The following is a 25494-nucleotide window of genomic DNA, read 5'->3' on the forward strand; positions in this document are numbered from 1 at the left end:
TTCATCTACATAATTTCCAGCAGGGGTTTCCCAACAAGCAGCATCTTTCATGTTTCTATCTTCCCGTCCTCCGTCTGTCCATTTGCCCAGCTGCCCGGTCGACCATCAAAGCCTGCCCTGTCCTCTGGTCTGATGCAGAAACAGGAAGAGGACGCTGGTCGGGGACGGCAGGGTCGGAGGTCGTGTCAGAGGAACGTCACGGCGTTACAGTGTGACAGGGTTTTGTATGTACCATGTGTTGGGGTATTAGATGGAGGATGAGGGGGCAACGGAAGCAAGCAAGCATGAATCACAGAACTTTGTCTTCATGTGACCCTCAGCACTCAACGGATCCTTTTCTGACTACATGTATGTATGTTCGCCTGTGTGGACTCGGACCAGGGGCCTCATCTGGATGGGAGCCTGGCAGAGGATCAGATAGAGTCCGATGGGGATTTAGAGAGGCAGGGTCAAGGTCTAACAGACCCACCAACAACAACAAGTTTTCCAGATACGCAGACAAGTACAGTATCTGTATTGTACCGCATGATTTATGGGCTAAGAGCAGCCGGTTGCAGCAACCATTTTTAGCGCCACGCTGAAATAATAAGGCCTTTGAGTCTCGCTGATTGTTTCTTTTATGAAAAGTGGCAGTAACGTAACTGTGAATTAAATACAGACATTGGGAAAATCTCAGAAGTGGGTCAAAACGATAAAACTGCACTGTGATGCATTGTTCTTGTAATGCTTTGGAAAATACAAATTAATTAAGAAGGTGAGCTAACTAACTAAAGAATGAGTGGTAGACTCTCTGTTTTAAAATGTGTATTTTCTTGTAAAATATAATCTTTTAGAACGTCAACAAATCCAAACTTGCTACTTATGCATAAGATCATCTCTTCTCAAATTCTGGTGTTGTTCTGACTTTAACTGCAACATTAATATTAGATTATTTGAATATTATGTTCAATATTTTAAATGGTTGCATTTATATAGCGCTTTTATCCAAAGCGCTTTACATGATATATCACATTTACCCATTCACACACACATTCACACACTGATGGTGGAAGTTGCCATGCAAGGCACTAACCACGACCCATCAGGAGCAATTAGGGGTTAGGTGTCTTGCTCAGAGACACCTCGACATGAGCATAACGGGCTGAGGATCAAACTGGCAACCTTCCGGTTACAAGATGGCCACTCTACCCACTGAGCCATACTGCCCCTGAGATTTTACTGAAACAGTTTGATTATTGTGCAATTAATACAGAATTGAGGGCTCTATAGGACAAAAGTTCTAACTTTACTTTATTATCATTGATATTTAGATTTAGAGCTGCACAGTCGCCATGCAGCAAGAAGATCCCCGGTTCAGATCCCGGCCTGGGATCTTTCTGCATGGAGTTTGCATGTTCTCCCTGTGCATGCGTGGGTTTTCTCCGGGTACTCCGGCTTCCTCCCACAGTCCAAAAATATGCTGATTGTCTGTAGGTGTGAATGTGAGTATGATTGTCTGTCTGTATATGTAGCCCTGTGACAGACTGGTGACCTGTCCAGGGTGTCCCCTGCCTTCGCTCAAGTTAGCTGGGATAGGCTCCAGCACCCCCCGCGACCCTAGTGAGGATAAAGCAGTGTATAGAGAATGGATGGATGTTTAGATTTATGACATTAAGATAAAGTTAAATGAACAGGGATGTTAGCTAGCTAGAGCAACATCAAGCTAAAATAGCATACCATTAATAAAGTCAGTTAGTTAGCCTTTTTGACTGATAGTAATTTTTTTAGTATTGTAAGATTTTATGTTACTGTATTAGATAATAGTGTACATAATTTGTCTGAAACCTATTAATAATAACAGGCCTAGAGTTTTGAAAATGAAAACGATTGTGGTGAAATATTTTCTATTAGGATACAGGAAGCTAACAACCTAGCCATTCTAGTATTTTCCCTCCTTTGCAAAAAAAGAGAATGCACTTGTTACAATGCTCACAAATATTGTCCCTTACTGTTCCTAACATTTCACACCATTCCCTGCTAACATTAGCTACTTGTTATTGAAAAAAATAAAATAAACAATTCTATCTTTTGGGACAAAGCTAGCTAGCTAGATACCTATATAGCGGTTTGTTAGGAGCCAGTCAAAGCCCTGTGAGGATGCTGTGGGAATTTCACCATCATCTCCAGCACTTTCTGTGACTTTGATAACTAAATTAAATAAATGGTTAGCTGGTCAGACATCACTACCTTGGCCATGGACCCCTGAGGACAGCAGCAGGAGACTGAGCAGGTAGCACAGCATTAACCAGACAGATGGAGATGAACCACGGAGGTGAGGAGACATGAGTGGAGCCTAGAAACACAAAAAACACAATTTTTCTCTTCATTCACATAAACAATAAATTAATTGATTCAGAAGAGCCCAGTAAGAATCTGCATTAGATTGGTCTGGATTCACAGATATGTTAAAGATTTCTGCATCATTGCCAGACAGCGACACGGCGTCACTGACGATCGCATGATTGTGATCCTACTACAGATCTACTGCTGCGGATTTATCAAGACTTATCCATTGGAAATGATACAAAGAACAACTGATTAAATTGTGGAGATGTTTCTGAGTCCCATCAATTCCTGCGGCTTGCTACATATTTAGGTCACGTGATTTGGTATACATACACAACGTACATAACACACACGCCTGTGCTCAGCATTTTGTTTGTGAGTAAATCTATATTGAATGGACACATTCTATGGTGCCATGACCATCAATAACTGATAAACAAATGCTGCATTTCTGACAATGCCATATGAAGGGGATGAGTAACCTTGTTGGAGTACTGCACTCTCTGTGTGCTTTTCTTGTTTTGTTTTTACAAATGCTTTATTTCTTTAACTGTTGTATATATTCTTTCGTGTTTTTTAATGTTTTATGAAGCACTTTGTAAATACAGTTTTAAAAGGTGGTTGTGGTTTTTTTGGTGATTGGTTTGAAGTTGGTTTTGATTGATTGGTGCTAAAACATCATGAAACACTGTTTTGCTTCCATATAACAAAATATAACACTTGTTTCCTACAGTTCTTCATGTGCAATAATGTTTTGTTAACATTGGTCTTTTCTCTGAATACCTTTTGACTGCAATAAGAGATATGTAGCACTACTATTCTGTAGTATGCATTATGTTGTACCTGTACATGTGGAAGGTGCACAATTTCTTTATTGTGTCTTTATTTTTCGCCTTATTGTAGTTTTGTGTTGTTTTGTCCATGCTTTATCTGTATCCAGCTGCTGGAACTCTTATCTTGTCTTATCTTCATCTTGTGTTGGGCAGTATGTATGGGCAGTTCACAGGCATCTGTCCATGTTTTCCCATGGGAACTCTTGTGTTTCTGAATCAGACTGCAGATGCGTTGGTACTTGTCCCCGTTAACAGACCCTCAAACTAATGACACACACAGGGCTGTAATATTAACAAACCATGCAGCACCTAAAGGGCCATAAAACCAGCACGCCTCTGTCTGAGAAGGCCAACATTTAACACCATTTAAACCTCAGAACACTCACACCACGGCAGCACATCTGCATCAGGGAGTGCATTCAGACACTCATTGACCACAGTTCATTTTCTGTGAAATTTCAAACAACAATATTAACTAATTATACTTTGGAATTCAGCAAATTTGAAAGAAAAAGTGCAAGAACGCGATTGTGTAGGAGGCAGACAAGTGCAAAAGCTGACCTTTAGTCTTTGTGAATAAGAACTTTGTTCAACAAACTGAGGCTGAACAAAGCAGTTTGCAGACCTGTGACCATCCAGGAGGCAAATAAGTAGAGCTGATTGGTAAAGGATGAATATCAACACGCACACAAGACATGTTTTTCTATTTTTCTGTCTCTCCATCATCGAGTTAACGCATAAATTTGGGCGTATGATTCATACATGGGTGTGACTCATCACTAATTACTGTGATTAAGATGTGGCACGAATGAAATCGCCATCGAAGCGTGACAGCGGTGCACCATTAATTTCCATTCACTGCATCAGAAAGAACAGGAAAAAAAATAGTCAAAACAGAAGAGCGAATCCAACACGTGTCATCTGTTTTCTTGTGCTTATCGTTGATATTTTCAGTAATAGAAATAATGCAACATAAAAGCTGAATCAAGTGCTCTGGAAATGTTGAAGCTGCCATTTCTTACCACTAATAAGTGCAACAAAAAAAGTACAACGTAGAATATACACCACGGTTCAAAAGTTTGGGGTCACCCAGACAATTTCATGTTTTCCATGAAAACTCACACTTTTATTCATGTGCTAGCATAACTGCACAAGGGTTTTCTAATCATCAATGAGCCTTTCAACACCATTAGCTAACACAATGTAGCATTAGAATAGCATACAGAACAGTCATTTACCGCATTAACAATGTCTAGATTTATCATTCATTTAATGTCATCTTCATGGGAAAAAATGACTTTTCTTTCAAAAATAAGGAAATTTGTAAGTGACAAAAATTTTCAACGCTAGTTTATATTCTCAGTAGCAGAAATAATGCACAATAAAAGCTGAATCAAATGGTTTGGAAATGTTAAAGTCACCATTTCTTACCACTAATAAGTGCAAAAAAAAAAAATGTAGTTCCGACATCGTCATGCCACAACATAGAATATATGTATACATAATTGCACTGCATTGCACTACTACACTTTTACACTTTTTAAAATACTTGTTCTATTTACTTGTATATATATATTTAATACTTTTTGTACAGCTGTTTGTTGTTTTGTTATACTATGTTGTTTTTGTTTTTGGAACTGTCAATAAAGTTTCCTTGCAGAAATGCTTTGACAATAAAGATCCTTGAATCCTTGAAGATGTCATACTGGTCTTACAGATTGATTTTTTTTAAAGATTACATTAACCATCCATGTCTTTTATATATTAAATGAACTTAATTCCACACTGAGTCATATTTTCCGGTGATCTTCGCTCTTGCTGCACCTCAGGACCAGACAGGCCGCCGCAGAGGAGTTATTTCCAGCCCGCCTGAAGCTTTTCTTCAGACCACCTGATACACAGCCGTCATGTGCAGCGTGTGACGTGACTACACTGCTCTTTTTGTGTGTTTTCTAATGTTTCACTTGTGCCTGCTTGCTCGACTGTTGCCCGGTCCGACGTTATGCTCGTGTAGCATGTCATGCATACCTGGCTGCCTGTCAGACAGAGGAAAGGATGGCTATTGTTATGCAACGCTGGGAGGCATGAAAAGTTTCCTCTTTGTCTTTTGGGTTTTGGGTGCAACTGATTAAGTTACGTAACGGAGAAAAATTCAGCATTTAACCCGGAATTTATAACGTTTTTGAACTAAACTAAGCCCAAATTTCAGTGATATTTGAATGTTTGTGCTAAAATTATATGAAATTTGTTAGTTTTTCGCCATGCACAGGAAAAAGTCAATCATTTGTTGGCCTTATGTGAAAGATTTTCTATTCCTACACCGAATGTTGGTGTTATTTCCTGCACGCTGTGCATGAGGAGTTTTCCACACTAAAGTCATCATTCATTTGCTGAGGTCTTTATTGCCCCTGTAGTGACCTCACCAGGGAAAAATCATACCTCCACAAAACAGCTCCAACTCACCTTGTAAGCACTCAGGTGGTTTTTTTATGAAACTACATAAAAAAAAAATAAAGATTTCTGAATAGATTTGAATTTCTGAGCTCAGTGTTAACGTGGCTGGTGGCATTTTACCATCAAGTTTGCAGATTTTTTTGTTGAGTGGCTAAAAAAAAAATGCATTTCTGCACATTTGTTTGAACAAATCTGACTTTAAATGTCACATATTGCACATTGCCAGTGATGTTTCATGGACACTTACTCCTCAATTAGCAGTTAAATAATGATTGATGAACAGAACTCCCACTGAGATCACATTTACTGGCTGCTATAATTCTTAACATGCATTCATTTATCATTTGTGGCTATTTATCTGAACAATAATGAGTTGTTTTGGATGTTTTTAGGACCTCCGCGGTGCAACGCGAAGCACATGTTGCTGCAGAGCAGATAAAAATTTAGTTAAAGACATTTACAGCAGATGTTGGTGCGGTTTTTGGTTGCTCCAGGTGCGTTTCCTTCCAGCTGTTTCTAACAATAGATTTTGTTCGGGTGGATCAGCGAGGAACCAGAAGAGAACCAGGAGAGAACCCGTGATCCGCCACAGCGTCATGTTGTGAGGTGATCCAGGTGAGCTCTTACCTGGCGGTCCGGTGAGTCCAGGTTATTCCTTCCGACAGACTCCGGACAGCATTCCAGAGGCGGGATGTCAACAAGCGCAAAGTTCCGCTAAAGTGTGCGCAGCCAGCTCCAAACATCAGGTCGTATCTGAGGCTGAAATCCGAGAAGCCAGGCCCTCCTGCTGCAGCATGGGCGTGGTGCTCCCAAGAATGCTATTAAAAAACAAAAAAGCTAGACTCCACACACAGAGGCCAGTAATGCACCAAAACACTGAGACAAATACACCTGCCCTCAATGGGAACCTTTACCTTTGGGGTCTCCTGGATGTAGTCTGATAAAATTATGCAGAAAATGCTGCAAATTGTCTGGTTATTGCTGTTACAGGAGGTGGTAAATTGAACCAATTGTGCACAAAAAGTTTTTGAACACAAATTGTTTACAAGCATGATTTGCACATTACTTTCCTTATTTTTCTTAATTGTAACACATGTGAACTCCAGCATACTTTGGATGTCCCTGTCTATCTCAAATAATCCAATCCTAGACCAGACCACAGACATTGCCTTTAGCAGTCACTACAATAAGTCTTAAAATGCCACTTTATTAAAATAACATGAAGCCAGATGACAAGAGAAAGATGACACTAGTATATTTGTTAAGGCTTGAATGTTCACAGCTCCACCATTTGACCACAATCTGCCACATGATGTTCTGGATGTCCAATAATGTCATTCTGTAACCCAAAAATGTCCAGCAACTTCACCTAGTCCTCCAGGAAGAGAGTGACAACATCCCACAAGTAGTTAAGTTAATCTACACTCGATGATCAGATTCTGTGACCAGACACTCCTTTGACCAGTGACTATAAAAAAACCTTAAAATACGACTTTATTCATTTAAATAATTGCCATAGATGACCAATAAACACGAGAGCCAGGAGCTTGAATGTCCGCAACTACACCATTTGTCAACAATCAGTCACATGTTGTTCTGGACATCCAACAACATGATCCTGTCCCCCAAAAATGTCCACAAACCTAATCAAATCTGTCAGGAAGAGTGTGATAACATCCCACAAGCAGTTAAGTTAATCCATTGACCGGTCAGTATAGAAAACCTGAAAATGTAGATTTATTCAAAAACCACGAAGTAACAGATGACAAAAGAATGACACCAGCCAGGTACATCCACAACTCCACAATTTGTCGACAGTCTGTTACATGATGCTCTAAATGTCCAAAAACAAGTTCTTGCCCCCCCAAAAAATGTCCACAAACTTCAGCGAGTCTTTCAGGAAGATCAGACCAACATCCCACAAGCAGTTAAGTTAATCCAAGCTCTTGTCAGGCATGGCTTTAAAGGACACTGATGAGATACTGTGACCATACCGTCTTGTGCCATTACCCGTGCACAAGCTAAGAAAATTGATGAGTCTTCGTTGTCTGATTCTGTTCTTCTGTCTGCTTTTTCAGAAGACAATGCGAAGGCTGTGGCGGAGAAAGTTCCCACAGCTCTGCACTCGAAAGCCACCGAGCCCATGCGCTCTGACTGCCAGAGTCCATCTCTGCCAGACCGTCTGACGCTGTCGGTCTTCGATTATGTCTCCAAATTTCGTGAAAGATTGCACCGTGCTAATTTGTTCGCCGGAAATTGTTTATCGTCATCTCAATCCGTGATGAAGTGCCGATTTGACCGTTCTGCTGTGTCTTGCAGTTTTAATGTGGGTGATAAAGTTTTGGCCTTATTACCTTTTCCTGGCTCGCTTGAATATCCACAACTCCACTATCAGTCAACAGTCAACCACGTGATGTTCTGGATGTCCAACAGTTAGATCCTGTCCCCCCAAAAATGTCCACCAACTTCACCAAGTCCTTCAGGAAGCGCCTGACAACATCATACGAGCAGCTAGAACAATGATCAGAGTGTGACCTGACACTCCTTTGAGCAGTAACAAAAAAAGTCTTAAAACACAGTTTATTGAAATAAATTGATGAAAAGGTAGATGAGAATGACATATTGGTCAGAGCTTGAATTTCCACAACTCCATTTGTCGACAATCTGCCACATGATGCTCTGCTTCAACCAACTTCACCGAGCCCTTCAGGAACATTGGACAACCTCTTTAACCCTCACTGGACACGCTATATGTCCAGTATAGTGCATACATGATTGTTTCATGATGTCTATTATGCTGGAACAACAAATATTCATTCCTCTGTGCTAAAAAGAATGAATGGGGAATGTATTTGTTCAACTTCAGCACAGAACATCTACTAAGTTGTATATGTGAGAGTTAAAACACCTCTTTAGGTTTAATTCAAATTTAGTGAGCATCAGGAAACTTTTAGACACAACAAATTAATGGATTAAGCGATAAAGTAGCCTGCAGATTTACTGATTAGAAGAATAATAATACTTGGCTGCATTCTATTATTCCTGTTTTCACACGAAGTAACACTAGTGGGAATGGTGCTACATTCTTCCACAGTTGTCACTCGGCTAACTGAGCTAGTTCTTCTTCTCTACACATGATAAATGTTTCGACACACGGCGGTTTCCTAACATGTAAAACTAAATAGAACACATTTCCAATGTGGCAAATTGGCGAAGAAAGATGGCCCAAGTGTCAGAAATATCCCATTAAAGCTGAAACACTCTCTCCATACATCATACTTTGACACCGGCAGGTAGCGGCTACATTTTGAACCTTCCCGAAGGCGAAACATCATCATTTTGTGTCACAGTTAATGCAGAGCTGACAGGAGGCCCTGGCCCGGCCTCAGGAAAGAAATACTGAGGATTTCCTCTTTTTCTGTGGCAGTCTTTTAAACACTCTGAAGACACTGCTCTGATATCACTGCTGTGTAGGAAGACGTGGTCCTGTGGTATCAGTGCAGAGTGATTTCTTGCTCCTCGTCGTCGTCAGCGGCCGAGTCGTCGCCTTTATCTCCGTTCTGACGCAGCAGAGGCAGCTCCAGCTCAGGGCTCTTTGTGTTGAGGTGCCTTAAAGACGGGCCTTTATCTGGTGGAGAACATCACAAACATTAGCGTCCCTTCTGAAAGTCTTCCCTTTGATGTTGCTGGTTTTACAAAGTGACATTAGCGGCTCTACTTAACATGTCAAACGTGGACAAAACCGGGCTGCAGGACGACTATCAGCTGCAGTTTGTAAACTTGTTCTAGACCATGACAAGTTGTCTTGATCATAAAGTAAAATACTAGATTGCTCATTGTTCTGTTGTCATTTTGTTTCTCGGTTTTGTCGTTTGGTGTCGCATTTTTGTTTTGTTGGTTTTTGTCTTTTGTCGTTTGTCATTTTGTTTCTCAGTTTTGTCATGCTTGTGTTTTTGGTCTTATTTTTTGTCATGTTGCGTTTTGCTTTATTCATTGTTTAGTGTAACATTTTGTATCTCACTTGTGTCATTTGTTCATTTTTTTGTCACTTTGTAACGGTTTCGTCTAATTTTTTGGCACTTTTTTGTTTCTAGTTTTGTCACACAACGAGCAAGAACCCGAGTAGAGAGCACATGGTCAAGGTACAGATGCAGTTTAAGAACGGTTTATTGTGGGAATGGGAGCTGGAGATGGCGGATGGTGAGCCGGAGGATCTCTCAGAGGGGTTCGGGGGTGAGTCTGGGTGGGCAGAGTCTGAGCCGGGGATCGGCGGCCGTCATAGTTCCGCGAGGGGGGAACAGAGTGCGGCGCTGGATGGAATTGGATCCCTGGCGGCTGGTAGGAGAACGGGGAATGAGGGAGCCGAGGGGGAATCTGGAGGGGGTTCAGTCCAAGGGGTTCCGGTAGTGTATGGCAGGCAGAGATCCGGGCAGCTGGTTCTGGCGAGACAGAGAAAACAGGATTAGAGATAACACTCACAGGCAGCAGAGCAAGAGGCTAGAAGGCAAACTGACGGTGTATGTCAAGTCTAACGATCTGGCAGGGTGTGGAAGGCTGAGCCGGTCTTTTATTGTCAGAGTGCAATCAGTGAGATGAACATCAGCTGCCCAGAGTCTGGCGGAGTGACGCCAGCTGTGTAGCCACACTCTGCTCAGCATACTGCTGCAAAAAGAGAGAGAGAGAGAGAGAGAGAGAGAGGGGAAAAGGAGCACAAAAAGGGAAGGGGGAGAGGAGAGAGATAGGATGGGGTCTATTGGGAAGTCAGGTGGGAATGACAGGGGGTGAGAAGGGAGCTCTGACAAGTTTATATATACATATTGTCAGTCAGTCTAGCCTTCCTTAACCCTTTCCTCAGGTTAATTCAGGACCAGCTCTCCGTTTAAAGGGTCAGATTCTATCTGCCTATTAGAATTTACCTAACAGGATTCAGTAGAATAATTAAGCTGGTGTCGAGGAATACTCGCCTTGGTCCTAACTGTCTTCTTCCAAACACCTTACCCCTCTTATTTCAATAAATACTCTCTTACTAAGCAGCCCTCATTGTAGTACAATTGATTTATCGATCACGTTTGTTAACGACAGCTTTCCTCTTATAACTGTTTGCACTTGTTGATATTCCTAGGTTCGTTTTAGAGGTTTAGAAAAACTAACCTCAGGGGTAATGTTTAAAGTAACTCGTTGGATTAAAGTAACCTTTAAGAACCATTACATTTAATGCACACAATAAACTTAACTTTTCACCACTATGCAGGATAGGTGAATCATAATAATCTCATAAGACTTCTCTTTAAATGCAATATAGCTTTTTATTAAGCAGGGTTATAGCAACAGCTCATGATTAAACAATTTAATTATTTTTGATTATTTCTAACTTAACTAAACTGAACTAAACTAAACTAAACTAAACTGAGCGTACCTAAGAATCTTCTCTAATTGTAAAATTTAGGAGAGAGAGAGAGTGGACGGCTCAGCTGTTGCCGCCACGCCCGGTCTTGACCTGCATCTAGTTGAACTCCTCCGTAGACCAGCAGACTCGGAACGAAGTCTTTTTTGTGGGCGAAGAGTGTTCTTCCTCGGCCAATCATTGGTCTGGCAGTTATCTTTAGCAGCAGTAGCTGGAATACAAGTGCGGGCGTTCCTGCTGTCTCACTCTCCAGGCTGTGGTGGGTCGCTGGGTCCTCCAGCTCCCCGGGGAGGGGAGCAGCCCTCTGCTGCCTCCTCCTTCGCCTCTCTGGATGTCATAGGTGCTGTCTTCTCTTCATCTCTTTGGATAACTGCAGACCTCTCAGGACTCTCCGTCTGCCAGAGTGTGGTCTTTGCTTGTTGAACAAAGTTAGAACAACTTTGCTTCCAACGATGTCCTCAGCAAACTCTGGAGCCTAAGTCCTGCGTTGTCTCCACGTCTCTTGGGCAAAAGGTCCGGTGTCGACTCTTCAGAACTTTGGCAATGCTCTCTGGCAGCTCCGGTGAGCAGCATCTCCCCCCTCCGGGGGAGAACTCCGAATTCAGTATCTCTGACTCTCTCTTTTATAGTCTCATCCTCTAATACACACACATTATCTGTACGCTCAGTTGCCTAAGTCATAAGGTTTAGACACCGTCTAACTCTTGTAATCACATACATCAGTTATCCAGTAATCATGTTTTTCCAGCAAGTACACAGCATCCACATTCCGTTGTTAACACACACACTTCAGTTGCCATGACAATGTTTGCTAGCAGGCCTCGGCCCATCCTGTCAGGCCTGTGGAAACTCCAAGTTTCTCATTTCTGCGGAGACTTCTGCTTTTGCCTTCCTGTGCACAGCTCGAGAACAGTCACATATTATCACAGCTTAAGAACACATCATCAACATTCTAATCATCATTTTCAATAAATCAACATCCTAAAATATATGTATTTCAGCAAGCACAATCATGTGGTTAACTTATAATGTTTCTCATTTTAACTTTTCATTGGTCTGCTTAAAGCTTTTATTTAGGTAGTGGCTGCTCCTGGGATCTCAAATAACTAGGCCCCACTTGACTATATATATGTATATATGTGTATATATATATATATATATATATATATACATATAAGGTATAGGGTTAGGGTTAGGGTTTAGGCTGCATTGCTCCCCTCCATATCCCTACATTCTATTAAAAGAATCAGAGAAGTCTAAACATCATTGGGGGCGGCATGGCTCAGTGGGTAGAGTGGCCATCTTGTAACTGGAAGGTTGCTGGTTCGATCCTTAGCCTGTCGTGCTCATGTCGAGGTGTCCCTGAGCAAGACACCTAACCCCTAATTGCTCCTGATGGGTTGTGGTTAGCACCTTGCATGGCAGCTCCTGCCATCAGTGTGTGAATGGGTAAATGTGACATATCATCATGTAAAGCGCTTTGGATAAAAGCGCTATATAAATACTACCATTTAACATCAGAGGCATATTCTACCGAACAGTAAGAAAGTTGACCCAATTTTTCTTGAGATGCCTCCTCCACAGCAAAATCCATCCCCAAGACTAATTTGAGGTCAGGGCTTGAGAAATGCAGGAAAGAAGGGGTAGGGAACAAGGAATTAGGGCTAAAGGTCAGGAAAATGGGGTAGGGGACAAGTAGTCAGGGTTTGGAAATAGGAAAAAGGGGTAGGGGTCTACGGGTTAGGGTAAAAGGTCAGGGAAATGGGGTAGGGGACTAGAGGTTAGGGTAAGAAATCCGAGTAGGGGTCAAAAAGTAAGTCAGGGGTCAAAAGGTTAAGGTTAGGCATCAGTGAAAGGGGGTAGGGGTAAAGGGACTAGGGACAAAATTACGGGTCAAGAGGTCAAAGGGATTGGCTGGGATCAATCTAGTCTGAAACAGAGAAGTGGAAGTTTATCTCAGGAAGAGGTCAAGTGCCGTCTGTTAGGAAGTAAGTATCAATTATGTTAGTATTCACATCAAATTATGAATTACTTCAACCAACATGCAAGGTAAGTAAATTCATAATTCATTGCATCTGATTTTTTTTTTAAAAAGTTGATCCTATTTACAATTTTTACAATTGCACTTTATCCACTCTCCTTTTCTTCTCTCTCTTTCAGGTTCCAGTGTTCGAGGACTCCATTTACCTGTCGAGGAGGCATCCCTGTAGCATTATGGTAATAATATGTACGGCAGTATATATGATAATATATATTATGGAACCTAACCTATATATATATATATATATATATATATATATATATATATATATATATATATAACGTATATATATATATATATTTATAAAACATTTCACTGAAAAAAATGTTAAGAATTTACATGTTACCTGTAAAAAAATTGTTTTAAAAATGACTGAAAGCTGTAAATAACCTTCATATTTGACTGTAAAATCAAACTAACTTCACTGTATTTAAATTCAGTAAAAAATTTAGACATTTGATTCCATGTTTTTGAAAAAAATACCAGTGAGAGATTCAAAAATGTTTGTTTATTAACTGTTATATGACAAATTTTTGCTAATTACGCATAATATCTATTAAAATCACTTAAAAATATTATTAATTTACATGTTATCCATAAAAAAGCCAAAACTGTAAATAACGTCCACATTAAAAATCAGTATTTTTACAACCTGACTGTATTTTTTCCTGTATTTAAATCAGCTGAAATATTGTTGTTTTCTGCAGTTGTTGTTGTTTCACTTCTGGATGAAAGATAATTTTATAGACAAAACCAGACAGATCATTGTCTGGATTTTTCTTGGTAAATCGTGGATCACTGGAGCTCAGCGAGGATGTTTTTTTCTTCATTTCTGCTTCTGGTTTCTACAGAGCTGGAAAGATAAGACAAAAAACAAGTCTGAAAAAGACTAAATTAGCTTTTCTTTCATATTAAACATTTATTATCCGTACAATGTTTTCTGTTTATATTAAACGTTTATTATACGTACTATTTTCTAGAGTAGAAACAGGTGACAGAGATGAGAAGAACCATCACCAGCAGGTGGACGACAAGTCTGATGATCAAATCCATCAGAGGAGCTGAAAAACAGAAGAAAACACATTATTACTGACATTATTTTATTATTAAACACATTATTGTTGCAGTTAAACACGATAAGTTGCTTCAGTTTTGGTTCCTGTCTTTGTGAAATAAATAGGATTCAGAAAGTTGACAAACTTCAGTTTTAGCAGCCTCTTTGTGCAGCGATAAACTGCTCCCAGAGCTCCTGCTACACTTCAAACAGAACCGTGACACACTCACACAAGTTAGCTTGTTTAGGTCAAGTTTCCCCCCTTCAAACAACTTGTTTTCGGCAGTTTTTTAACAGCTTTTAATACTAAATGACTCCATAAATGAATCCCCTTTCACCAGCAAGCCTGTCTTTCTTTATAACGCTAAAACAAAGAATAAAATAACAGAAAAAATAACAGAAAACCTGTAACTGTAAACATCAAACATTGACTGAATTCAATTATTAGCCCTAGAATTAGCCTCCTGGTGCAACAACAAACTGCTCCCAGTGCTCCTGCTACACTTCAAACGTAGCCATGACACACTCACACAAGTCAAGTTACCTTGATTTAGTCCAAAACAGACACTTTTTAATACAAAATACATCCTTAAATGAATCTACTTTAGCTGTCTAAGCAGCCTCCTGGTGCAGCAATAAACTGCTCCCAGAGCTCCTGCTACACTTTGAATGTGACCGTGACACACTGTTAGCTTGATTTTAGCTTGATTTAATCCACCTTTTTTACCCTTATCAATGCACTAGGAAGCTACTTTGAACAGAAAAGATTTTCTTTGTATATTAAAAGCTGTTAAAAAAACTGCTAAAACAGGTTATTTAAAGAGAGTAAAGGTGGACTAAATAAAGTTGCATGTATAAAGTGTGTCATAGTCACATTCAAAGTGTAGCAGGAGTAGTTTGTTGATGCAAATGGAAGCTACTATGGCAGCTGGTGGTTATTCATTTATACTTGTCTCAAAGATTAAGCCATGCAAGTCTAAGTACACACGGCCGGTACTTTGTATTCAAAACCATCCAAAATTGCTAAAAATTAAGTTGTGTGAAGGGAGTAAAGGTAGACTACATAAGCTAAGTTGTGTGAGTGTGTCATGGTTCAGTTTCAAGTGTAGCAGGAGCTTTTGGAGCAGTTTATTGCTGCACAAGAAGGCTAATTCGACAGGCAGGTAAAGTTGCTAAAATTGAACTTTGTGAACTTTTTGAATCAGATTTATTTCACAAACTGCTGTTAAAAGAGGAACAAGTGCAGATTTTTTAGAAAATGCAGTCCAGGTTTGGCGTTTGCATGAATAAAATCACCACAGTGTCTGTCTTTGGACTGGAATAAAGACACCAATAAGCCTGAGGAGGTCTGTCTGAGCAGAAAGTAGAACTTCTGTTCCCCTCCTGGACTCTGAAGCTACCTGAGGGGATGAGATAGATGGGTCGGCTGGTGGAGGAGAAGTTATAGTCGAAAACGTTGAGGTGGTAAATACAGGTGTACGTCCCTCTGTGGAGGCCTTCTGCAGCAGGAAACAGGAAAACGGCTGAATGTGTGATGGCTGGAAGGACGTAGTTGAGCGTTGAGCTGGAGGAGTTGAAGACGAGCTGGAAGGAACCTCCTGGATACTGAGGCCTGGTGGAGCAGATGATGCTGAAGTTGGAGCCCAAGAGGACCCGGACCGTCTGCTGCTGGACTTCATCATGGGACGCAGACACGGAGATGTTTGGTTGAACCAGCAGATCTGGAAACACAGAGGTTCCATAATCTACACTGAAAAAAATCTGCTGTTTTCAACTGTTGCATGTTGAAGAATTACTGATATTTCAATTACAGAAGATATGTCACTGAAAAAATAGATTTTTATAAACACTAATTCAGAAAAAATTTAGAAAAATTCTGTTCATTAAGATTTTTTAGGATGTAATAAAATGCTAAATTATTTCACAGTTTTTTTAAATTACAGAAAATAACTAGAAAAAAATGTCCACATGAAAAATCTGTATTTTTATGAACAGCTTTTGACCATAAACCTGAAAAAAACTGTATTTTACAGATGTTTGCCATCATTTGAAAGAAAAAATTTTGAACTGAAAATTTGTCATTTTTAAGTGTTATTTGTCAAATGTTCACAGTTTAGTTAAATGACAGATTTTGTCTTTAGAATCACAAAAAGTATTGAATTATATGTTAATTGAAGAAAAGAGGCCAAAACAATCAATAAAAACATCTAAATATTTACAAAGGTTTTGTTCTTTTGCAAATTTGGACTGTAAAATCACATTTTTTTTTAATTTCTACATTTTAAATTTAGATTTTTTTTAACTGTATTTTAATAACCAAACATAATGTTTTGTTACAGATATTTACTGTTAGTGGAAGAAAAACTCTGATAAAATGTTTTTACACTGTTATTTTACAGATTTTCAGAGTTTTGTTAAAGATAATTTCTAGTAAAACAGTAAAAAAATAACTCATGATGGTCATCTGAATAAATAATGTCTACATGGTGGATCTTTGTGGCTGCTGCAGCTGCACACTGAGGGAAAGAAGGAACCAAGAAGCAGAATTTGTGCTCCTTAGTTCATCTTTCAGAGAAAACACCTGAAGCTGTTGTTACCTGAACAGATCACCTCGTCACTCCAGGCATTTTCAGTCACATCGTTCAGAACCAGACAGTCCTGAAGGGAAACAGCCGACTGGAAGCAGGAGGACTTGATATACCACACAGGTCTCTTTGATCCAGTTTCCTCTATATTCCTAGTCACAATAGAACCACATCCGAGCTGAGAACACACTGCCGATGCTGATGTCCAGTTCTGGTTCCAGTAGTAGTCCTCGTCCAACACGGGCCTCCACTCTCCACGGACCTTCATCTGCAGCTCACCTGCACAGGTGCTGCTGTTTCCCACCAGCCTCACGTGGTCTGGAGCTGAGAGGAGACAGGAGCAGCTCTGAGAAGGTTCTACTGATGTGTTCTGAACTACGTTTTCTCTCAGTTTCCAGACTGTTCTTCTAAAAAGGAGAAGAACTAAAGACGCCTTGGTGAGAACATTGTTAGACTGAATGTTCTCCAAGCGTTGTGGAAACGTTTTACAGATTCTAGAATATGTTTCCTCAACAACGCTTTCAGAAAACGTTCCTGTATCCTGATATCAACAACACCTCAGACAATAGACAGTCTTTGCAGACAGAACGTTTCACCTTTGTGGAAACATCTTTTAAAGAACGTTCTGTCGTCTGAGGTGGTAACACCTTAAAAACATTTTCTGAATGTTTCATTAAAAACATCATTTGTTATCATCAGCGTTTTAAAGAAGAACGTTCTCTCAACATACAAGCTAAATCTTCCTCCTTTAATAAGATCACTTTACAGGAACGTTTTATGAACATCATCTGAGGTCTGCAGAACATCTGGAAAACGTTTTGAATATTGATTTGAGAACCTGATCTGAGTTTCTGACAACATCCTCTGAATGTTGCATTCAGACTTCTTGTTCTTTACAGGAATATTACTGTAAACTTTCTGAGAACATTCTCTGAACATTTGATGAGTTTTTTCTTCATGAAATCATGAACACTTGTGGGTAATGTTCTCCAACGCTGTGGGAACATTACCTGCTGTCTGGAGTGATTCCAGCTGCAGCTTTACCTGAGCAGGTGAGTGTGACGGCGGTTCCAGGTGAGCAGGTGTTTCTATCTGAGTGCTCACACTGCAGCAGAGCAGACTCATGGCCTCCACACCGGAACTCTGGGCTCCACTCTGGAGCTTCTCCATAGAGTTTCCCCTTAAACCCTGAAGGAGAACCACAGTCCAGCTCCCTGCACACCACCTCAGCATCCTGCAGGTCAAATCCATCTGAACACACTGAGGACCACACCTGGTTCCACTTCACCTGCAGTCTACCTGAACACAGGTGAGTCCCACCCACCAGCCTCACAGAGTCTGCAGGAGGAGATAGAAGATCAAAAGGTTCAACATTTGGAGAAATTACATCCAAACTACTGATTCTGCTCCACCAAGACACCTATGATAGCATCATGATGTTCCTCAGCAGCAGGTCCTGTAAGGCTTGTAAAGGTAGCGGGTAAATGAATGCAGCAAAGTCCAGAGAAATCCTGGAGGACAACCTGATGCAGTCTGAAGAGAACTGAGACTTGGAGAAGATCAGTTTTCCATCCAGACCATGAGTCGAAGCAAACAGTCAAAGATACCCAGAAATGGTTTAAAGACAACAAGGAGGAAGTTCTGGAGGCTGAATCAGAGTCCAGGCCTCAATAAAACTGAGGATTAGAGTTTGGACCTGAAAAGTTCTGTTCACTCAGGATCCCTGTGGAACCTGACATTTATGTCTAATGGAATCTACTGCTGCTGTGATTATTGGTGTTACCTGAGCAGGTGACTTCCAAGCTGTCAGAGATCTGTGAATGATTCACTGTCAGACATTGCTTCAGAGCAGAAAGAGGGCAGTAGGGACTGATCCACCAAGCATCTTCCTGGGAATATTCTGGTCTGTTTACTGCTGAGACTGCAGGACCACAGTCCAGCCGTCCACAGATCACAGCCGCCAAGTTCAGGTTCCAGTCAGGGTTTTGGATTTTCATCGCTCTCCAGACTCCGTCATGTTTCATCTCCAGTCTTCCAGCACAACGGCTAGCTCCTCCCTCCAACCGAACATCATCAGGGTCTGGACAGAAAGGGACTGATTACAGAAAGTGAATAAAAAAGAAGAAAAACTAAAATGAAGGCTGAAGCTTTACCTGAGCAGGTGAGTGTGACGGCGGTTCCAGGTGAGCAGGTGTCTCTATCTGAGCGCTCACACTGCAGCAGAGCAGACTCATGGCCTCCACACCGGAACTCTGGGATCCCTTTTCTAGCTTCTTCATAGAGTTTCCCCTTAAACCCTGAAGGAGAACCACAGCCCAGCTCCCTGCAGACCACCTCAGCATCCTGCAGGTCAAATCCATCTGAACACACTGAGGACCACACCTGGTTCCACTTCACCTCCAGACTACCTGAACACAGGTGAGTCCCAAACTGCAGCCTCACAGAGTCTGCAGGAGGAGACAAAAGATGAGAAGGTTCAATATTTGCAGAAATGACATCCAAACTACTGATTCGGCTCCATTACATCAGTGCTCAGTGCTGATTCACACAGTAAAAATAACAGCATTTTAACAGTTTTTATCTGTGATATCTTTATTAAAAATTTATATTATTTTTCCCTGTTTGTGAAAATTACAGATAAAATCTCATAAAGTCACAAAATAAAAGGATTCATTTACATGTTGACTGTTCAGGTGTTTAATGCAGGAAGAAGTGTTTTCCAGATGTGGAGAGTCGGAATGTTGGGATGTAAAAAATAAAAAGTTTTCCGGATACTTAAAGTCCTTCACTTAGGGCAGAACCTCCCCCAACCTGGAGGGAACAGTCCACCAGTTTCCAGCTGAGAACCATGATGGAAGACTTGGAGGAGCTGACTCACATCATCGTCGCTCACATTCAGCTGCAAACTGCTCCAGAGCTGCTGAATGTCTGATGAAGCCAACAGAACCACATCATCTACATAAAGCAGAGACGTGATCCTGAGGTCCCCAAACCGGACACCCTCCTCACCCCAGCTGGACCTTGCAATCCAGTTCATGAAGACCACAAACAGGATCAGAGACAAAGACAGCCCTGGTGGAGTCCAACATCCAGGTACCTGTCTGCTGTTATTCATTAGACCCGTATACCAACCAGGCCTGAAAGTCCTCCTCCTTCAGCCTGGTGTCCTCCTTCACCATTGGTGTCCACCAGCCGGTTGTATGGTTGGAACCACAACAGGCACCAGTGACCTTCTGGCCACAGCTCCTAACAGCTGTTTCTACAATGGAGGTTCTGAACATGGTCCACTCAGATTCCTCGTCCTAAACTTAACTCAGGATACAGGAGAAACTCTTCTGGAGGTGGGGGTTGAAAACCCCTTGGACCAGGACCTCCACCAGACATTCCCAGTTCACTGCAGGTATGGGTTTACCAGGTCTGTCTGGATGTCTTCTCCACCATCACTGACAGCTCTGCTTCTCTCTTCATCCAAGTGTCTGAGACATTCAGCTGCAGTTCTGAAGACATGACTCCAGAGTCCATCATCAACCTTTGGTCTGAGGTGTTCTGGTACCAGCTACACTGATGAGTCATCTTATGCTCAAACATGGTGTGTGTTATGGACAATCCATAACTAGCACAGAAGTCCAACAACAGAACCCCACTCAGGTCAAGATCAGGCCATTCCTCCCAATCACCTCCTCAAAGTGTCTCCATCATTACCGACATGAGAGGTTGAAGTCCTCCAGGAGAACTTTGGAGTCTCCAGGTGGAACCCCTTCCAGGAACCACCCAGAGACTCCAAGAAGGTCGAGTATTCTGAGCTGCTGTTCGGTGCATCAACACCAACGACAGTCAGTTTTCCCTCCACAACATCCAGCAGCAGCAGAGAGTCGACCCTCTGGTTCTCCAGGTAGAACTCCAACAAAGAGACTCTCAGTCGAGGACTTGTGAGTATCTCCACACCCACCCAGTGCCTCTCATCCTGGGCAACTCCATAAAAAGAGAGTCCCACCCCTCTCCAGAAGTCTGGTTCCAGAACTGTGTGGAGGTGAACCCAACTATATCTATCCGGTACCGTTCCACCTCCTACACCAGCTCAGGCTCCTTCTCCACCAGTGAGGTTCCACATCAGGTTCCACAACCCACAACCGGTCTACACGGATTTAAAAACACTGAAAACTGTTTTCCCTGTTATATTTCACTGGATACACATTTTACCAACACACTGTAAAGTTGACTCTTGACGGTGTAGTATCTGCTCTGATATGATTCCTGATAGGAATTGTTTACCACAAAAGGAAACTTAAAGACTAAGGTGCACATTACATTGGTATGTCTTGTTCTGCGCAATCAACTCAATGCTGTGTTGATTTTGGGGTGCAGAGCTGAGAGCTCCATTTGAGGGTGGTCTTGTTTTTGAGTAGGAATCTTGAAACACAACCCAGATGTTGTAATCCTATCCTTTACCAGAAAGTATAAAATTGACCTGACTTTTTTGTTCTGGGTGAGATTCCCAGTTGGCTCTAGAACTCTCCTCAGGCAAACCATGGGGCCTGATCGATGCTGTCCTTTTTTTTTCATAAAATTACATTATATTAAAGCGACCGTGTCACTGGATGTTTTATTCAATATCTGCACATCTAAGAGAAACCGCAACAATGGTTTTACCTGAGCAGGTGACCTCTATGACACCAGAGGAGGTTTCATGTTTTGTAAAACAGTAAATCCGATTTGCATATTTGCAGCCATATCCAAATCCCCAGGTGCCTTTTAAACCCGTCTCTCTTCTCCTGGTTGAAACTGGAGTTCCACAGTCCAGGTCTCCACACATCACTTCGGCAGACCACAGGTCCCAGTACAGATCGTCCACTGGTCTCCATTCATCCCAGTTTCTCACCTCCAGAGTGCCGTCACACCGGCCGGATCCTTCAACCAACCGTAACCAATCTGGACCTGGGTGGAAACAGCAGTGCAAGGTAAACAAACACAACCAGGACTTTAAGTTTAAACTGTGCTGCTGGAGATGTTTCCTCCTACCTGAGCAGGTGAGTGTGACGGAGGTTCCAGGTGAGCAGGTGTTTCTATCTGAGTGCTCACACTGCAGCAGAGCAGACTCATGGCCTCCACACCGGAACTCTGGGCTCCACTCTGGAGCTTCTCCATAGAGTTTGCCCTTAAACCCTGAAGGAGAACCACAGTCCAGCTCCCTGCAGACCACCTCAGCATCCTGCAGGTCAAATCCATCTGAACACACTGAGGACCACACCTGGTTCCACTTCACCTGCAGTCTACCTGAACACAGGTGAGTCTGGTTCTCCAGCCTGACTGAGTCTGCAGGAGGAGATAGAAGATCAGAAGATTTACTGTGAAGTTAATAAAAACTATTTTAAAAAAAACAGGTAAAAACCACAAAAACCTTTATTGAAAAGAATTAGGGAAAAATTATTTTAAAAAATTTCCAAAAATTAATTCTTTCAAAAGGTGTTCACGATAAAGTCTGAATATCATTATTTCACCAATATTTGTCATTATTTCAGATAAAAATGTTTGTATTTTAAGGATAGGAAATATTTTTTAACTGTTATGTCACAGATTTCCCATTTAGTTAAATTACAGATAATATCTAATAAAATAACAGAAAAAAGTATTAATTTACATGTTAACTGTAAAAAGAAAAAAAAACAAAAGAAAAAATAGAATACAGGGAAAACTGCAAAAAAATCCACATCAAAAATCTGTATTTTTATAAATGTTCATTTATTCCTTTCAAACACTTGATTGGAAAATTACTGTATTTGTCCTGCACGTAAATTAGCAACAAATATTATTATTTCATAGATACTTCTCATTAGTAGTAGCATGTAGTAGTATTATGTAGTAGTAGTAGTTAGTAGTAGCAGAAGTAATATTGTGTAGTAGTAGTAGTATTATGTAGCAGTATTAGTAGTACTAGAATTCTTTAGTAGTCGCAGTTGTAGTAGTATTATTTAGTAGTAATAGTAGTAGTATTATGTAGTAGTAGTAGTAGTAGTAGTAGTCTTATTATTATTATTATCATTTTTATTATTGTTAATATTATTATTATTAATATTATTATTATCAATATTGGTTCCTCCTCACCTGAGCAGGTGATCTCCACTCTGAAGGGGGGCGGTTCTGCAGTTCCTTCAGCTCTGGACTCATCTCTGGTGACCAAGTCTTGTGGAGGTTCCTGGTCCACAGTTCTCCTGAGTGAAACCACAGAACCACAGCTGATCCTCCTGCAGACCTGATCTGCTGCCGTCAGGTTCCAGTCCAGGTTCTGGTCCCTCACTGGTTCCCAGTCCGACTGACGCTGCTGCTCCAGTCTGCCAGAACAGGGACTCGGACCTCCGACCAGCCGGACCTCAGCAGGACTCACTGATAGGACAGGAAGTGGAGGTTTTCAAAATAAGACTCTCAGGAATTTAATAAAACAATGAAAATCAGTAAAATAGCAGCGATCAGCCCTAAAATACAAACTTTTATTCAAATAATGACAAAGATCAGGACAATAATTAGATTTATTGCTAATTTAAATACTGGGTTAGAAGCATAAAATAACTGATTTAAGATGGAAGTTAAACACAGATGACTTTTAATTTAAGGAAATGTGACATAAAATAGAATAAATGAGGAATAAATGAAAAGTGAAGTGAGGAGGTTTAATGTTGGAGGACCGATTGTGTCCAGCAGGAGGCGCTGAAGGAGGAGGAGAAGGAGGATAACTGTTTCCTGATCTTTTTATTGCAAATAAACTAAATCTTCTGACAATTAAAGAATGAAAAACAGAAAAAAATGAGCGCAAATAATATTAGAAAGAAAGAAGAAAAGATGATTAAGAATAAAATAAAAATCTGAAATTAATACAGGTTCCAGTGTGTTTTCAATTCTGAAATTAAGACATTTCCGGCAGAAAACAAACTGGCGCAGAACAATTCACCAAAATGTAGAAAACTTAGCGTTTAAAAGCTCAAAATTCACAGTTTCCTTTCAATCCTGCAGCCATGAACATGACAGAAGTTAAGAAGAGCAAAGTGAGTCTCAGAGTTTGATTTTCATGATCAGTTTGCCTGGATAACGTGAAATATTCCATATTTTAGGGACAAACGGAGGAAATCCATCAACTATCTTTGGATTGACAGCAAAATTATTTGTGTTTTATCAGGAAGAAAAATAGAAAAACTGTTTAAAAATATTTGAAAATGATATGGAAAGGACAGAAAAAGTAAAAATTCAAAGATTTTAGGGACAAACGCAGCGACTGAACAGATTCCCTTTGAATTCAAGGTGCCTGTAAAATTCACAAGCCTGTAAAAATATGCACATTTATATATGGAAAAGTAATGATAGATTTCTTTTAATAAAAGTTATTTTACAACAGAATAAATATTTGAAAGTAACACAGAATGCCTGATTCCAGAGTATTTGGAATTTCTCTCTGTGTGTTTTTAATAAATAATAGTAAATAAAGTAAATAAATAGATACTTTCACAGCAAATTTTAGCAGAAAATTGTTTGATGCTTAAAGTCCGACAAAACCTAACGTATTCAATTTATTATTTGATGCTTGAATTCCTACAAATCCTGCAGCCGTGTGTAGTTTTTTAAATAAATAAAGACATTTTAACAGTAAATTTGCACAGAAAATGAACAAATTAGTACAGAAAAATGACCCAGAATACATTAAATTACGTGTCTGACGCTCAGATTTCCTCCCAAAGCTGCAGCCTTGAACACACCAGTGAGGTTTTCTTTCTGTATTCTGTGTTCCTTTCAGTATTTGTGGTGGATGCATCAGTTCAGAGCTTGGAGAATCAAAGTGTAAACGTGTCCGTCAGTAAATAAGGTCCTACCTGAGCTGCACAAACCCAGAAACAGCGTCAGAGCTCTGAGGTCCATGTCGGCGGCTGCATACTGAACTTATTTCCTCCTTTAATGTCTTTATCAGACCAGAGTGGGTTCAGCCTCCTGCTGCTGCTTTAAAGAAACATTTTACAGCAAAGATCCTGCAGAAACCACAAACAAGCAAACACTGAAGGTCTTCATTTCATACAAACTGGAAAAACCAAAAATAAAAATAAAAGCAAGAAAAAGAGTGAAATCTGACAGAAAATGAGACTGAAAAATACTTTAAAAAGTCTAAAAAATAAAAAAATGTAAATATCTGTAAAATAATTATTTACAAACTGATTATTATTTGTATAAAAATAGAATAAAATCTGAAAATAATATAGATTTTGCCAAGTGCTGACAAATATTTGTAAAATATTTATTTTATGTGTTTATTTATTTTTATTTTTATTTAGCTCTAAAGTGGGCTGCACGGTGGTGTAGTGGTTAGCACTTTCGCCTTGCAGCAAGAAGGTTCCTGGTTTGTGTCCCGGCTTTCCTGGGATCTTTCTGCATGGAGTTTGCATGTTCTCCCTGTGCATGCATGGGTTTTCTCCGGGTACTCCGGCTTTCTCCCACAGTCCAAAAATATGCTGAGGTTAATTGGTTACTCTAAATTGTCTGTAGGTGTGAATGTGACTGTGATTGTGTGTCTGTATATGTAGCCCTGTGACAGACTGGTGACCTGTCCAGGGTGTCCCCTGCCTTCGCCCGAGTCAGCTGGGATAGGCTCCAGCACCCCGTGACCCTAGTGAGGATAAAGCGGTGTACAGAGGACAGATGGATAGCTATAACGAATTGTAATTTATTTATTTTAACTATATGTCTATACTTACTGTCTATAAACTGAGATCATGTAGATTCAGATTTTTAGTAATATTTTTGTAGTTGCGTAGAACATTCTT

At 40.5% G+C, this 25494-nt stretch overlaps 2 protein-coding genes across 2 annotated transcripts in view; both read right to left on the bottom strand.

Moving 5' to 3' along the window:
* Window positions 1-6353, bottom strand: part of LOC110961275 (collagen alpha-1(XX) chain) — a 65730-nt gene extending 59377 nt beyond the window's left edge. The window contains exons 1-2 of the mRNA XM_051948961.1: window positions 6240-6353; window positions 2227-2332 (exon numbers count right to left, since the gene is read on the bottom strand). Coding sequence (XP_051804921.1) covers window positions 2227-2323 — 97 coding nt within the window. The 5' untranslated portion in view covers window positions 2324-2332; window positions 6240-6353. The remainder of the gene's footprint in view (window positions 1-2226; window positions 2333-6239) is intronic.
* Window positions 6354-15362: 9009 nt separating this feature from the next.
* On the bottom strand, window positions 15363-24644 carry LOC110970425 (scavenger receptor cysteine-rich type 1 protein M130-like). The gene is made up of 9 exons (XM_051949716.1): window positions 24553-24644; window positions 22799-23077; window positions 21716-22009; window positions 21523-21631; window positions 18850-19202; window positions 18480-18776; window positions 17741-18034; window positions 16709-17014; window positions 15363-15832 (listed from the first exon to the last, which is right to left on the bottom strand). Exons 1-9 carry the CDS (start codon window positions 24596-24598, stop codon window positions 15363-15365), a joined length of 2448 nt encoding a protein of 815 aa, XP_051805676.1. The 5' UTR covers window positions 24599-24644.
* Window positions 24645-25494: the final 850 nt, after the last annotated feature.

The sequence above is a fragment of the Acanthochromis polyacanthus genome, chromosome 6 (genome assembly GCF_021347895.1).
Source record: "Acanthochromis polyacanthus isolate Apoly-LR-REF ecotype Palm Island chromosome 6, KAUST_Apoly_ChrSc, whole genome shotgun sequence".
NCBI lineage: Eukaryota > Metazoa > Chordata > Actinopteri > Pomacentridae > Acanthochromis > Acanthochromis polyacanthus.